We start from the raw sequence: 15,695 nt of genomic DNA, 5'->3' as shown, positions 1-15,695 counted from the left end.
GTAATACCATTGGTGGCCAGTGTGCGGCCTCCCCCGGCCCCCCTCTATTGTATTAATATCATTGGTGGCCTGCAGTAGTGTCCTGGTTGCCATGGTTATCGATCGGAGCCCCAGAGTGATTAAACTGGGACTCCGATCGGAATCTCCGCTGCCACCAATGATCGGGGGGGGAGGCCGCACACTGGCCACCATTGATATTAATACAATAGAGGGGGGGACGGGGGGGCGGACACTGGCCACCAATGATAATACAATAGAGGGAATGAGGGGGGGCCGGGGGAGGCCGCACACTGGCCAACAATGATATTACAATAGAGGGAGGTGGGGAGGCGGGGGGTCCGCACACTGGCCACCAATGATAATACAATAAAGGGAGGGAGGGTGGGCCGGGGGAGGCCGCACACTGGCCACCAATGAAATTACAATAGAGGGAGGGGGGGCCGGGGGGGCCGCACTGGCCACCAATGAAATTAAAACTGGGGAGGGAGGGGGGTCTGCCCCCTGCTGCCTGGCAGCCCCTGATCTCTTATAGGGGGCTATGATATGCACAATTAACCCCTCAGGTGCAGCAACTGAGGGGTTAATTGTGCGGATCACAGCCCCCTGTAAGAGATCGGGTGCTGCCAGGCAGCAGGGGGCAGTCATGTACACAGTTCGTAGTATATTCTAACTAGAAGCATCCCCATCACTATGGGAACGCCTCTGTGTTAGAATATACTGTCGGATATGAGTTTTACGATCTAACTCATATCCGACAGTATATTCTAACATAGAGGCATTCCCATGGTGATGGGGACGCTTCAAGTTAAAATATACCATCGGATTGGAGAAAACTCTGATCCTATGGTATATTAACTCCTGACTTTACATTGAAAGTCAATGGGGGACGGATCCGTTTGAAATTGCACCATATTGTGTCAACGTCAAACGGATCCGTCCCCATTGACTTGCATTGTAATTCAGGACGGATCCGTTTGGCTCCGCACGGCCAGGCGGACACCAAAACGACTTTTTAACTGAGGGGTTAATTGTGCGGATCACAGCCCCCTGTAAGAGATCGGGTGCTGCCAGGCAGCAGGGGGCAGTCATGTACACAGTTCGTAGTATATTCTAACTAGAAGCGTCCCCATCACCATGGGAACGCCTCTGTGTTAGAATATACTGTCGGATATGAGTTTTTACGAAGTGAAAACTCATCTCTGAAAAAGCTTTTATGCAGACGGATCTTCGGATCCGTCTGTATGAAAGTAACCTACGGCCATGGATCGCGGACGCGGATGCCAATCTTGTGTGCATCCGTGTTCTTTCACGGACCCATTGACTTGAATGGGTCCGTGAACCGTTGTCCGTCAAAAAAATAGGTATTTTTTTGACGGACAGTAAACACGGATCACGGATGCGGCTGCAAAACGGTGCATTTTCCGATTTTTACACGGACCCATTGAAAGTCAATGGGTCCGCGAAAAAAAACTGAAAACGGCACAACGGCCACGGATGCACACAACGGTCGTGTGCATGAGGCCTATGAGAAATAGATGCTAAATTCAGGTGCCTGTAGCGCTTTCTAATCCGTACTCTCATACACCGCTGATATGACAGAGCTGTATGGGAGTAGGGATCTCACTGGGGCTGCAGTGAGCCATGTACAGCACACATCACTGCTCCGGCCTGTCTGCTTTGGTAAAGCCAGGCATAGATGGGCTATGTCAGGCTTTAGCAGAGTTGGCATGGCACAATATGTATGCGGGCACAGCGAGTGCAGGGCAGGGGCCCACATACACATCGCTCCTCCTGCCTGTGCCCACTTTGCTGAAGCCTGACATAGCCCATCCCCCCATATCTGAACTATTTTTGCTGCTGATGCTTAGTGTGCCCCAGGCCCCCGGAGGCTGGTAAGCCTTATAATTTACATACAGAACACAGTGTGTGTGTGTGTCCCCCCAAGAACTCTGCTTGCTGCTGCAGTAGGACCCCCTCTTCCCCTCACCAACTATCCCCCCACCATAAACTTTTTTTTACCACATAGAGGCACAGCACTGAACTCACTTTGTGCAGGCAGTGGCATACAGGGGCAGGAAATGCTGGGGGCTGCTGGAATTTGGTGGCAAACTGAAAGCTGAAGCAGGCAGTGGGTGAGTCACTGCCAGGTCCTGCCCACTCAGTTCTGTCTGCTGGTGCAAGTGATACACTAGCCAATCAGCAGCAGGAGCTTAGCCTGCTAAATGCTGATTGGCCAGTGCAGCGCCCAGCAGAAAGAATAGAGCAAGTGCTAGCCTGGCTGCAGTGCTGGCAGGGACATCGGTGCTGGTACATGGGGGAGGGGCAGGGGGGCCTAAGAAGAGGGGAAGCAGGGCCCGCCAGAGCGACATAATACATAAATAACGTCTGCAGACATTGAAGGGTGCGGGGCCTTACATGTAGCCCCATAGCAGTTGTGTGGTCTGCCGCTATTGGCGGTACGACACTGGTCATGTTGCAATGTCATATCAAGACATCACCAGATTTGAGTTAGCAGGGATGATAAATCAAAAGGGGTTGTGCAGTAGGATAGGTCGTCAATATCTGATAGTCTGGGGTCCGACACCTGGCACCTCTGCCGATCAGCTGTTTGACGAGCAGGCACTCCACGAGAGCACTGCTTCATGGTTTTTATACTATACGTCATCTCCTCTGGAGCGGCAGCATAGTGTAATTACAAGTACTCGCTCCATTCAAGTGAATGGAGCAAGTACTCGTCATTAAACTGCACTTCCGAGATGAAGTTCAGTGAAATGAAGAGGAAGCTGCATTTGAATGGAGCACCGTGAACTCTGCAAACAGCTGATTGGCAGGGGTGCCGGATGTCTGACCCCCGCTGATCAGATATTGATGATCTATCCTGACGATGGCCTATCCACTGTATTCTGCATTTGGAAAACTTCAGAACTTTTCCCTTTTTTTCATATTTCGCTATGGGTGGCCCTGTGCTAGTCAGAAAAGATTGAAAAAGGTCAGAAAAAGTCAGAAAAACTTGTTTTCTCCATCAATCTGCACTCAATACCCCATAATCAGAAAGTGAAAACATAATTTTAGAAATGTTTGGTAATTTATTAAAAAGGAAAAAAATAAATTTTGCCTTGAAATAAGTATTCATACCCTTCCATTTCTCTTGATCATCTTTGACGTGTTTATACACTTTGATTAGAGTCTACCTGTGGTAACTTCAGTTGATAGGACATGATTTGGAAAGACACAGCCCTCTATATAAGGTCTCGCAGCTGACAATGCATATCAGAGCTAAAACCAAGCCATAAAGAACAAAGAACTGCCTGTAGAGTTCAGAGACAGAATTGTGTACAGAACATCTTTGCTGCACTGAAATTTCCCAAGAGCACGGTCATAATTCTTAATGGAAGAAGTTTGGAACAAACAGGAGCTGACCACCCCACCAAACTAAGTAATCAGAGGAGAAGGACCTTGGTAAGAAAGATGACCAAGAATCCAATGGCCACTCTGGATGAGCTCCAAAGATTCAGTGTGCAGATGAGAGAAACTTGCAGAAGGTCAACCATCACCGCAGTAATTCACCAATCTGGGCATTAAGGCGGAGTCCCAGAATGTATCCAGTCCCCTCTTTGTTCTACCAAATCAAATTCAAATGAGAATAGAATTGTAATTTCAAGTTTAGTTTTGTGGAATCTAGGTGACGCGATCTTAAAGGGGTATTCTGTTAATTTCAAGATATTCCCTATCATGAGGATAGGGGATAACTATTCAGTAGGGGTCCTACTGCTGGGGCCCCCAATGAGAACAAGACCCAGTACCTTGCAGGGCCCCCAAAATGAACATAGCTGCAGGACAAGCATGAGCACTACTGCTTCATTCTTCTCCATGAAACAGTCGGAGATAACCAAGTACAGAGCTAAGCTATTTTTGAGAGATGAATGAAACAGCACAGCAGTGTACAAGTCCAATCTGCCAATCTGTTAATTTCAGGAGACCCTGAGGGGTATTGGGCCCCCTTTCTTGTAATTGGTAGGTGCCCCTAACATTCTAATAGTTATTATGTATTATGGTCATCTGGAATGGAAACAACTGTCTAATCATTTGTGTGGCTAAAACAATTCTGCTGAGGTCAAGTAGGCAGTCCAGATTCTCTCATGGCTCTTTTTTAATTTGAAGTGAACAGTAGAAGATCACTTCTCAAGTATGAATATATTCTCTGTAAGAAAAAAGTAAGATCACAATACTGAATATAAATACTAAAATATAATATAAGATAAAGTACACAATTTCCTTAAATTATCGCACTCTGTGCATACAATACCTTGAGTTTTTTCACACTGATGCAGGGATCATTGGAGAAACTCTCAGTGTCTGCAATTTGGATATCTGACTCTTCCAGTTCTCCTGTCAAGTCATTTCTCACCTGCCAGGAAAAAAAAAAAAGGCTGAATAGAAAAATTGGTCACTGTTTAGTTGCAAGCAGATGGTCTTCTACATGGCTTTATCTTGATAAAGTACATAGATATTGCATGATTAATGTCTTCATTTAACACTTTTTACAGGACTCTAAAACAATCCACTTAGATCACCAGAATCAGGAGACTATTTAGCATGATAAAATGAAGCTGCAGATTAAAACCACTGGCTCTTTGCAACACACATGATTGATTTTTACATTTTTCCAGACCTACATCTAGCAACCTGTTAAAATTTATGGGAGTAATTTATTAATGGTAATTACAAAATGTATGCATAGTGTCACTAATCGTTAGAAAATTGTGGGTGGCCTTCAATTAATCTTATGGCACATGGCCAAAATAATCAAGACTTTTGTAACAGAATTCTAAAGAGGTCATGCTGAACGTGATGGCTGGAGCTGCCTTTCTGAGAATATTACCATTTTAATGACTTTTAAAATACTACTTAGAATGTAATAAGACTGAGCAGTTACAGCATCCTTCTATTAATATGATGAATATCCAGTACAGATGGTAATAATGATATAGAATAATACACTGCTCAAAAAAATAAAGGGAACACTTAAACAACACAATGTAACTCCAAGTCAATCACACTTCTGTGAAATCAAACTGTCCACTTAGGAAGCAACACTGAGTGACAATCAATTTCACATGCTGTTGTGCAAATGGGATAGACAACAGGTGGAAATTATAGGCAATTAGCAAGACACCCCCAATAAAGGAGTGGTTCTGGAGTGGTAACCACAGACCACTTCTCAGTTCCTATGCTTCCTGGCTGATGTTTTGGTCACTTTTGAATGCTGGCGGTGCTTTCACTCTAGTGGTAGCATGAGACGGAGTCTACAACCCACACAAGTGGCTCAGGTAGTGCAGCTTATCCAGGATGGCACATCAATGCGAGCTGTGGCAAGAAGGTTTGCTGTGTCTGTCAGCGTAGTGTCCAGAGCATGGAGGCGCTACCAGGAGACAGGCCAGGACATCAGGAGACGTGGAGGAGGCCGTAGGAGGGCAACAACCCAGCAGCAGGACCGCTACCTCCGCCTTTGGGCAAGGAGGAACAGGAGGAGCACTGCCAGAGCCCTGCAAAATGACCAACAGCAGGCCACAAATGTGCATGTGTCTGCTCAAACGGTCAGAAACAGACTCCATGAGGGTGATATGAGGGCCCGACGTCCACAGGTGGGGGTTGTGCTTACAGCCCAACACCGTGCAGGACGTTTGGCATTTGCCAGAGAACACCAAGATTGGCAAATTCGCCACTGGCGCCCTGTGCTCTTCACAGATGAAAGCAGGTTCACACTGAGCACATGTGACAGATGTGACAGAGTCTGGGGACGCCGTGTAGAACGTTCTGCTGCCTGCAACATCCTCCAGCATGACCGGTTTGTCATTGGGTCAGTAATGGTGTGGGGTGGCATTTCTTTGGAGGGCCGCACAGCCCTCCATGAGCTCGCCAGAGGTAGCCTGACTGCCATTAGGTACCGAGATGAGATCCTCAGACCCCTTGTGAGACATTCTAATAGTTATTATGTATTATGGTCATCTGGAATGGAAACAGATGACCATAATACATAATAACTATTATACATAATAACTATTATGCTTCCTGGCTGATGTTTTGGTCACTTTTGAATGCTGGCGGTGCTTTCACTCTAGTGGTAGCATGAGACGGAGTCTACAACCCACACAAGTGGCTCAGGTAGTGCAGCTTATCCAGGATGGCACATCAATGCGAGCTGTGGCAAGAAGGTTTGCTGTGTCTGTCAGCGTAGTGTCCAGAGCATGGAGGCGCTACCAGGAGACAGGCCAGGACATCAGGAGACGTGGAGGAGGCCGTAGGAGGGCAACAACCCAGCAGCAGGACCGCTACCTCCGCCTTTGGGCAAGGAGGAACAGGAGGAGCACTGCCAGAGCCCTGCAAAATGACCAACAGCAGGCCACAAATGTGCATGTGTCTGCTCAAACGGTCAGAAACAGACTCCATGAGGGTGATATGAGGGCCCGACGTCCACAGGTGGGGGTTGTGCTTACAGCCCAACACCGTGCAGGACGTTTGGCATTTGCCAGAGAACACCAAGATTGGCAAATTCGCCACTGGCGCCCTGTGCTCTTCACAGATGAAAGCAGGTTCACACTGAGCACATGTGACAGATGTGACAGAGTCTGGGGACGCCGTGTAGAACGTTCTGCTGCCTGCAACATCCTCCAGCATGACCGGTTTGTCATTGGGTCAGTAATGGTGTGGGGTGGCATTTCTTTGGAGGGCCGCACAGCCCTCCATGAGCTCGCCAGAGGTAGCCTGACTGCCATTAGGTACCGAGATGAGATCCTCAGACCCCTTGTGAGACCATATGCTGGTGGGGTTGGCCCTGGGTTCCTCCTAATGCAAGACAATGCTAGACCTCATGTGGCTGGAGTGTGTCAGCAGTTCCTGCAAGACGAAGGCATTGATGCTATGAACTGGCCCGCCCGTTCCCCAGACCTGAATCCAATTGAGCACATCTGGGACATCATGTCTCGCTCTATCCACCAACGTCACGTTGCACCACAGACTGTCCAGGAGTTGGCAGATGCTTTAGTCCAGGTCTGGGAGGAGATCCCTCAGGAGACTGTCCGCCACCTCATCAGGAGCATGCACAGGCGTTGTAGGGAGGTCATACAGGCACGTGGAGGCCACACACACTACTGAGCCTCATTTTGACTTGTTTTAAGGACATTACATCAAAGTTGGATCAGCCTGTTGTCACGACCGCTATCCCAGCAGCAGTCGTGTCGCACCAGACGGAGGGGAAGGGGGACCCTTATCTACGGATGGGAAATAGAATGGCCACCCCTGACTAACCCTAAGCTGGCACCTGTCTGCCCTGATACCCTAGACGGGGTGTGAACCCGTGCGGCGAGCAGGATGCCTAAACCCTCAGTCGCCCTAACAAGACTGGACTGGGGAAAGGCCGATGGGAGCGCTAGTCACCATCACTCACGTCTAGGAAAACAACAGGGGAAGACAGCAACAAACAAACAACAGCAGAGATAGACTTATCCAGTCACGAGCAGAGAAGGCGATCCCAAACACGACAGTCCACGCCGGACAAGAGCTCCACAGCAACACCATCAAACGATCTCCTTCCAAGGTCAGAGTAGCACTGGAAGTAAGGACTATATCTGGCAATGACTGCAAGTGAAAGTGAAACTAATATAGTAGCTGGGAGTGGCAGACAAGACTCACCTGAGGAGGATGCCTACAAACTCCCAGTCAGGACAAAAAGGTTCACAAGGCAAAACCCAGATGACATACCCTGAACCACGGAGCAAACTCACAAGCTATCGCGAGTAGCAAGTCGCTGCGACCTTCTCCTCCCAGACCTGTCTGGATCAGTCACAGTCGTGACAGTACCCCCCTTTCTACGAGGGGCCCCTGGACCCTCAAGACCAGGCCTCTCCGGATGGGAGCTATGAAAAGCCCGAATGAGTCTGTCCGCTTTTATCTCTGATGCTGGAACCCACATTCTCTCTTCGGAACCATAACCTTTCCAGTGCACCAGGTACTGAAGAGAGCGGCGAACATATCGTGAATCAACAATCTTTTCTACCTGAAACTCAAGACTGCCATCAACAACCACCGGTGGAGGCGGTAGTGGCAATGGTTCAGGAGGTTCTACATATCTCTTAAGCAGAGATCTGTGGAAGACATTATGGATCCTTAAAGTCTGAGGTAGCTCCAGACGAAAAGCCACCGGGTTAATGATCTTAATTACCCTATAAGGACCAATAAATCTCGGACCAAATTTCCACGAGGGAACCTTCAACTTGATATTTCTGGTAGACAACCACACCAAGTCATTCACCCCAAGGACCGGACCTTCAGAGCGCCTCCTATCAGCCACACGTTTGTATCTACCACCCATTCTCTTCAAACTTTCTTGCACACTCTGCCACACTGAAGAAAGTGAAGACGCAAATCGTTCCTCCTCGGGAATCCCAGACGGCCCCCCCTCACTAAATGTACAAAACTGAGGATGAAAACCATACGCACCAAAAAATGGTGACTTATCGGTGGATTCTTGACGACGATTATTAATGGCAAACTCGGCTAACGGTAAATAAGATGACCATTCCTCCTGATTTTCGGAAACAAAGCATCTCAAATATGTCTCTAGGTTTTGATTGGTACGTTCAGTCTGACCGTTGGACTGTGGATGGAAAGATGAAGAAAACGACAGATGAACCCCTAAACGAGAACAAAAAGCTTTCCAAAATTTAGAAACGAATTGGGTACCACGATCCGAAACAATATCGGAAGGGACCCTGTGAAGCTTCACGATGTGGTCAATAAAAACCTGAGCCAGTGTGTTAGCATTAGGCAATGCGGCAAGAGCAATAAAGTGCACCATTTTACTGAATCTGTCAACAACTACAAGAATAACAGTCTTCCCCGCTGATACTGGTAGATCCGTAATGAAATCCATTGACAGGTGCGTCCAAGGCCTGTTGGGGATGGCCAGAGGTAAAAGACGCCCTGCCGGACGAGTATGATCTACCTTAGAACGAGCACAGGTAGCACATGCAGACACAAAATTCAACACCTCCTGGCGCCATTTAGGCCACCAGAACCGACGAGACACTAACTCAGAGGTTGCCCTACTACCTGGGTGTCCTGCCAGTGTGGAGTTATGGTGTTCTTTTAGTATCTCCAGTCGTAAATTTTCTGGCACAAACAGTTTACCCGAGGGGCAGGAGGCCGGGGCGTCCCCCTGAGCTTCCAACACCCTCCCCTCCAAACCTGAGTGTAATGCAGAGACCACCACCCCCTTTTGCAAAATGGGCTCTGGTACCTCAACATCACCCCCTTCAAGAAAACTTCGAGACAATGCATCCGCCTTAGTATTTTTTGCCCCCGGGCGATAGGTTATTACAAAATTAAACCTAGTAAAAAATAACGACCACCGAGCCTGTCTAGGGGTGAGACGTTTAGCAGACTCCAGATATAATAAGTTTTTGTGATCAGTAATCACCGTAACGGGATGAACCGCCCCCTCCAAAAAATGACGCCACTCCTCAAAAGCCAACTTAATAGCCAAAGGTTCCCTGTTGCCAATATCATAGTTCCTTTCTGCAGTAGACAATTTCTTCGAAAAGAAAGCACACGGACGCCATTCACCAGGGGACAGGCCCTGAGATAGTACCGCTCCCACCCCCACCTCTGATGCGTCAACCTCTACAATAAAAGGAAGCAAGACATCTGGCTGTACGAGAATAGGGGCCGAGGTGAATCTCTCCTTCAGAGATGCAAAGGCAGTTTTGGCTGCATGTGACCATTTGGAAAAATCGGATCCCTTTCGGGTCATGTCCGTCAGTGGTTTGACCACCAAGGAATAGTTCTTTATAAACTTTCTATAAAAATTGGCAAACCCCAGGAAGCGTTGCAATGCCTTCAGGTTCTCAGGCAGATCCCAGTCTATAATCACCCGGACTTTCTCTGGATCCATGCGGAAACCTGAATCTGACAACACATACCCCAGAAATGGCAGTTCTTTTACGGCGAACACACATTTTTCTAACTTAGCAAACAATTTGTTGGCCCTTAACCTCTTAAGGACACATGACGTACCGGTACGTCATGATGTCCTGGTACTTAAGGACACATGACGTACCGGTACGTCATGTGTTGTTCCGATCACTGCCGCCGAGCAGGCACCTAGGCTAAAAATCATCGAGCAGGCACCTAGGCTAAATGCGCGGGGGGGTCCCGTGACCCCCCCATGTCGGCGATCGCGGCAAACCGCAGGTCAATTCAGACCTGCGGTTTGCTGCGATTTCTGCAGTTTCTGATCCCTGCGGTCCCTGACCGCGGGGATCAGAAACTTTAGTATTCCTAAAATAGATCTGTATCCCTCCCCCTGCACCCCCCGAGTGATTTTAGCCCGGTGGGAGGTGCAGGGGGAGGGTTGCGGGCAGTGCGGGCGGTGCGGGAGGCGGGCGGTGCGGCAGGCGGGATCGCGATCCCCCGCCCGCCTCCCCCTGTATAATCGTTGGTTTCTAGTGGGTATACCAGGGTGCCAGCACATTGCTGGCACCCTGGTATAAACGGCTGACATCTGCGATGCGATGTCAGCCGTTAACCCTTTCCATACAGCGGTCCGTACGGACCGCTGTATGGAAAAGGTTAACAGCGCAGGGAGCTCCCTCCCTCTCCCATCGGGGGGCTGCTGTGCCTTTGCAGCCCCCCGATGGGAGAGGGAGAGAGCCCCTAGAGAGCCCCCCTCAGCCCTGTGCTTACCCTTCCCCGTCTGCGCAGTTCTGAGCAGACGGGGAAGGTTCCCATGGCAACAGGACGCCTCTCAGGCGTCCTGCTGTCCATGGTGCTGAACAGATCTGTGCTGAAAGGCATAGATCTGTTCAGTGTAAGCAAAATACAGTACAGTACAATATATATTGTTCTGTACTGTATTATACAGACATCAGACCCACTGGATCTTCAAGAACCAAGTGGGTCTGGGTCAAAAAAAAAGTTAAAAAAAGTGAATAAAAAGTAAAAATCAAAAAACACATTTATCACTGATTAAAAATGAAAAAAATAAAATTCCCTACACATGTTTGGTATCGCCGCGTCCGTAACGACCTGATCTATAAAACGGTTATGTTACTTTACCCGAACGGTGAACGCCATAAAAATAAAAAATAAAAAACTATAATGAAATTGAAATTTTGCCCACCTTACTTCCCAAAAAAGGTAATAAAAGTGATCAAAAAAGTCGCATGTACGCCAAAATAGTACCAATCAAACTGTCATCTCATCCCGCAAAAATCATACCCTACCCAAGATAATCGCCCAAAAACTGAAAAAACTATGGCTCTTAGACTATGGAAACACTAAAACATGATTTTTTTTGTTTCAAAAATGAAATCATTGTGTAAAACTTACATAAATAAAAAAAAAGTATACATATTAGGTATCGCCGCGTCCGTATCGACCGGCTCTATAAAAATATCACATGATCTAACCCCTCAGATGACCACCGTAAAAAAATTAAAATAAAAACGGTGTAAAAAAAGCCATTTTTTGTCATCTTACTTCACAAAAAGTGTAATATCAAGCAATCAAAAAGTCATATGCACCCCAAAATAGATGCCAATCAAACCGTCATTTCATCCCGCAAAAAATGAGACCCTACTTAAGATAATCGCCCAAAAACTGAAAAAACTATGGCTCTTAGACTATGGAGACACTAAAACATTTTTTTTGTTTTAAAAATGAAATCATTGTGTAAAACTTACATAAATAAAAAAAATTGTATACATATTGGGTATCGCCGCGTCCGTGACAACCTGCTCTATAAAATTACCACATGATCTAACCTGTCAGATGAATGTTGTAAATAACAAAAAATAAAAACGTGCCAAAAAATCTATTTCTTGTTACCTTGCCGCACAAAAAGTGTAATATAGAGCAACCAAAAATCATATGTACCCTAAACTAGTACCAACAAAACTTCCACCCTATCCCGTAGTTTCTAAAATGGGGTCACTTTTTTGGAGTTTCTACTCTAGGGGTGCATCAGGGGGGCTTCAAATGGGACATGGTGTAAAAAAAAACTGTCCAGCAAAATCTGCCTTCCAAAAACCGTATGGCGTTCCTTTCTTTCTGCGCCCTGCCGTGTGCCCGTACAGCAGTTTACGACCACATATGGGGTGTTTCTGTAAACTACAGAATCAGGGCCATAAATAATGAGTTTTGTTTGGCTGTTAACCCTTGCTTTGTAACTGGAAAAAAAATATTAAAATGGAAAATCTGCCAAAAAAGTGAAATTTTGAAATTGTATCTCTATTTTCCATTAAATCTTGTGCAACACCTAAAGGGTTAACAAAGTTTGTAAAATCAGTTTTGAATACCTTGAGGGGTGTAGTTTCTTAGATGGGGTCACTTTTATGGAGTTTCTACTCTAGGGGTGCATCAGGGGGGCTTCAAATGGGACATGGTGCCAAAAAAACAGTCCAGCAAAATCAGCCCTCCAACAACCAAACGGCGCACCTTTCACTCTACGCCCCGCTGTGTGCCCGTACAGTAGTTTACGGCCACATATTGGGTGTTTCTGTAAACAGCAGAGTCAGGGCAATAAAGATACAGTCTTGTTTGGCTGTTAACCCTTGCTTTGTTAGTGGAAAAAATGGGTTAAAATGGAAAATTAGGCAAAAAAATGAAATTCTCAAATTTCATCGCCATTTGCCAATAACTCCTGTGCAACACCTAAAGGGTTAACGATGTATGTAAAATCAGTTTTGAATACCTTGAGGGGTGTAGTTTCTTAGATGGGGTCACTTTTAGGGAGTTTCTCCTCTAGGGGTGCATCAGGGGGGCTTCAAATGGGACATGGTGTAAATAAACCAGTCCATAAAAATCAGCCTTCCAAAAACCATACGGCGCACCTTTCACTCTACGCCCCGCTGTGTAGCCGTACAGTAGTTTACGGCCACATATGGGGTGTTTCTGTAAACGGCAGAGTCAGGGCAATAAAGATACAGTCTTGTTTGGCTGTTAACCCTTGATTTGTTAGTGGAAAAAATGGGTTAAAATGAAAAATTAGACAAAAAAATGAAATTCTCAAATTTCCTCCCCATTTGCCAATAACTCTTGTGCAACACCTAAAGGGTTAACAACGTATGCAAAATCAGTTTTGAATACCTTGAGGGGTGTAGTTTCTTAGATGGGGTCATTTTTGGGTGGTTTCTATTATGTAAGCCTCGCAAAGTGACTTGAGACATGAACTGGTCCCTAAAAATTTAGTTTTTGTAAATTTCTGAAAAATTTCAAGATTTGCTTCTAAACTTCTAAGCCTTATAACATCCCCAAAAAATAAAATATCATTCCCAAAACAATTCAAACATGAAGTAGACATATGGGGAATGTAAAGTCATCACAATTTTTGGGGGTATTACTATGTATTACAGAAGTAGAGAAACTGAAACTTTGAAATTTGCAAATTTTTTCAAATTTTTGTTAAAATAGGTATTTTTTGGTGCAAAAAAAATAATTTTTTTGACTTCATTTTACCAGTGTCATGAAGTACAATATGTGACGAAAAAACAATCTCAGAACGGCCTGGATAAGTCAAAGCGTTTTAAAGTTATCAGCACTTAAAGGGACTCTGGTCAGATTTGCAAAAAATGGCCTGGTCCTAAGGTGTAAAAAGGCTGTGTCCTTAAGGGGTTAATATCTGCAGCACTTGTCTCACATGGATCTTATGTGTATCCAGATCCGGGGAATAGACCAGGATGTCATCAAGATATATCACAACAAATCTCCCGATAAGGTGACTAAAAATATCGTTGACAAAATGTTGGAATACCGCAGGCGCATTAGTAAGACCAAATGGCATGACCAGATTTTCATAATGCCCTTCCGGAGTATTAAAAGCCGTCTTCCACTCATCCCCCTCTTTGATGCGAACCAGGTTATAGGCTCCTCTGAGATCCATTTTGGAGAACCATTTCGCACCAGCAACCTGATTAAAGAGGTCGGGAATGAGAGGAAGAGGATAGGGATCTCGGATAGTTATCCGGTTTAATTCCCGGAAATCCAGGCAAGGACGTAGGCCCCCATCTTTCTTTTTAACGAAAAAGAACCCTGCAGCCACAGGTGAAGAAGAGGGTCTGATGTGTCCCTTAGCCAAACTCTCCGAAATATAATCTTTCATAGCCTTCCTCTCCGGGCCGGAAAGATTGTATAACCGGGTTTTAGGTAGTTTTGCCCCAGGTAATAGATTAATCGGGCAATCATATGGACATGAGGTGGTAACCCCTGACAACCCTTCTCAGAGAACACATCCATAAAATCTGACAGAAAGGCAGGTAAAGATGTTACAGAGAGTGTAGAGCACCTACTACTCAAGCAGTTGTCCTTACAATGTTCACTCCACTCCACAATCTTCCCGGCCTGCCAATCCACCACTGGATTGTGAGTCACCAGCCAGGGAAGCCCCAATACCATAGGAGCCGGAAGACCGTCCAGGACATAACAAGAGATATGCTCTTTATGGAGGTCCCCTACCTGCAGATAGATATTATGGATGATCTGAGTTAACTCTCTCTGAGTAAGAGGGGAGGAGTCGATGGCAAACACAGGAATAGTTCTGCATACCGGTTCCGAAGTAAAACCCAGAGCCTGAGCAAACCGTGAATCCACCAAGTTGACCCCCGCCCCACTGTCCAAAAAGACGGAACAGATCTCAGTTTTATTGCCCGCCTCAACGGTAGCGGACAACAAAAACTGAGACATGCGTATGGAGGAAACGAATACGCCCAGACTGTTCTCCTCCGCACAATCTGGGGACTCTAGTTTTCTGGCGGCTCCTTTGTTTGTGGTCTCTTGGGTTCTGAGGGACAAACCTTTACAAAATGACCCCTCCCCCCACAACGAAAACAAACCTCTGACCTACGGCGGAACTTAGGAGGATTCACCCGTCTAGTGGCGCCCCCTATTTGCATTGGTTCGACTGGACCATAACAGACCGATCCCTGCCCTATAGAGGACTCTGTAAAATTTAATAGTCTCTCCCTGAGTCGTCTGTCGATTCTTATGGACAGAGACATAGCAGCCTCAAGAGACCCAGGGACCTCGTATACCGCCAGCGCGTCTTTTAATTTTTCAGACAACCCCTGGCAGAACTGACTCCTAAGGGCCGAGTCATTCCATAACGTATCAGTAGCCCACCTACGGAATTCGGAACAATATAGTTCAGCAGACCGGTTCTCCTGCCGAAGTCTACGTAGCTTAGACTCAGCCAGTGAGACCCTGTCCGGGTCATCATATACGAGACCCAGGGCTCCACTGATCGTAAGGCCGGAGAGTCTGATGGTAGGGAGAAAGCCCAAGCCTGCGGATCTCCTTGCAGGAGAGAAATTACAATGCCCACCCGTTGTTCCTCACCGCCGGAGGATCTAGGGCGTAACCTGAAGAAAAATTTGCAAGCTTCTCTGAAGGTTACAAATTGGTCTCTCCCTCCAGAGAACCTATCAGGTAAAGCCACTTTTGGCTCAGGAGTACCTTGGTTTCCCGTAGCAACGGTGGAACCCAAGGATTGCTGCTGCAGCACTGTTGCTTTTAATCCTGCCACTTCAAGGGATAACCCCTGTAATTGTTTCGCCAAAACCGAAACCGGATCCATAGTGGAACAGACAAAATACAAAGCAAAACAGCAAGCAGAAAAAAAAAAAAAAAAAAGAAATGTCACT

At 46.5% G+C, this 15,695-nt stretch overlaps 1 protein-coding gene across 1 annotated transcript in view; it reads right to left on the bottom strand.

The window, feature by feature from the left end:
* Positions 1-15,695, bottom strand: part of GABBR2 (gamma-aminobutyric acid type B receptor subunit 2) — a 940,304-nt gene that overhangs the window by 529,235 nt on the left and 395,374 nt on the right. Inside the window, exon 4 of the mRNA XM_040433083.1 lies at positions 4,307-4,408. Coding sequence (XP_040289017.1) covers positions 4,307-4,408 — 102 coding nt within the window. The remainder of the gene's footprint in view (positions 1-4,306; positions 4,409-15,695) is intronic.

Source organism: Bufo bufo, chromosome 5 (genome assembly GCF_905171765.1).
Source record: "Bufo bufo chromosome 5, aBufBuf1.1, whole genome shotgun sequence".
NCBI lineage: Eukaryota > Metazoa > Chordata > Amphibia > Anura > Bufonidae > Bufo > Bufo bufo.
This window is presented reverse-complemented; position numbering and strand designations above follow the sequence as displayed.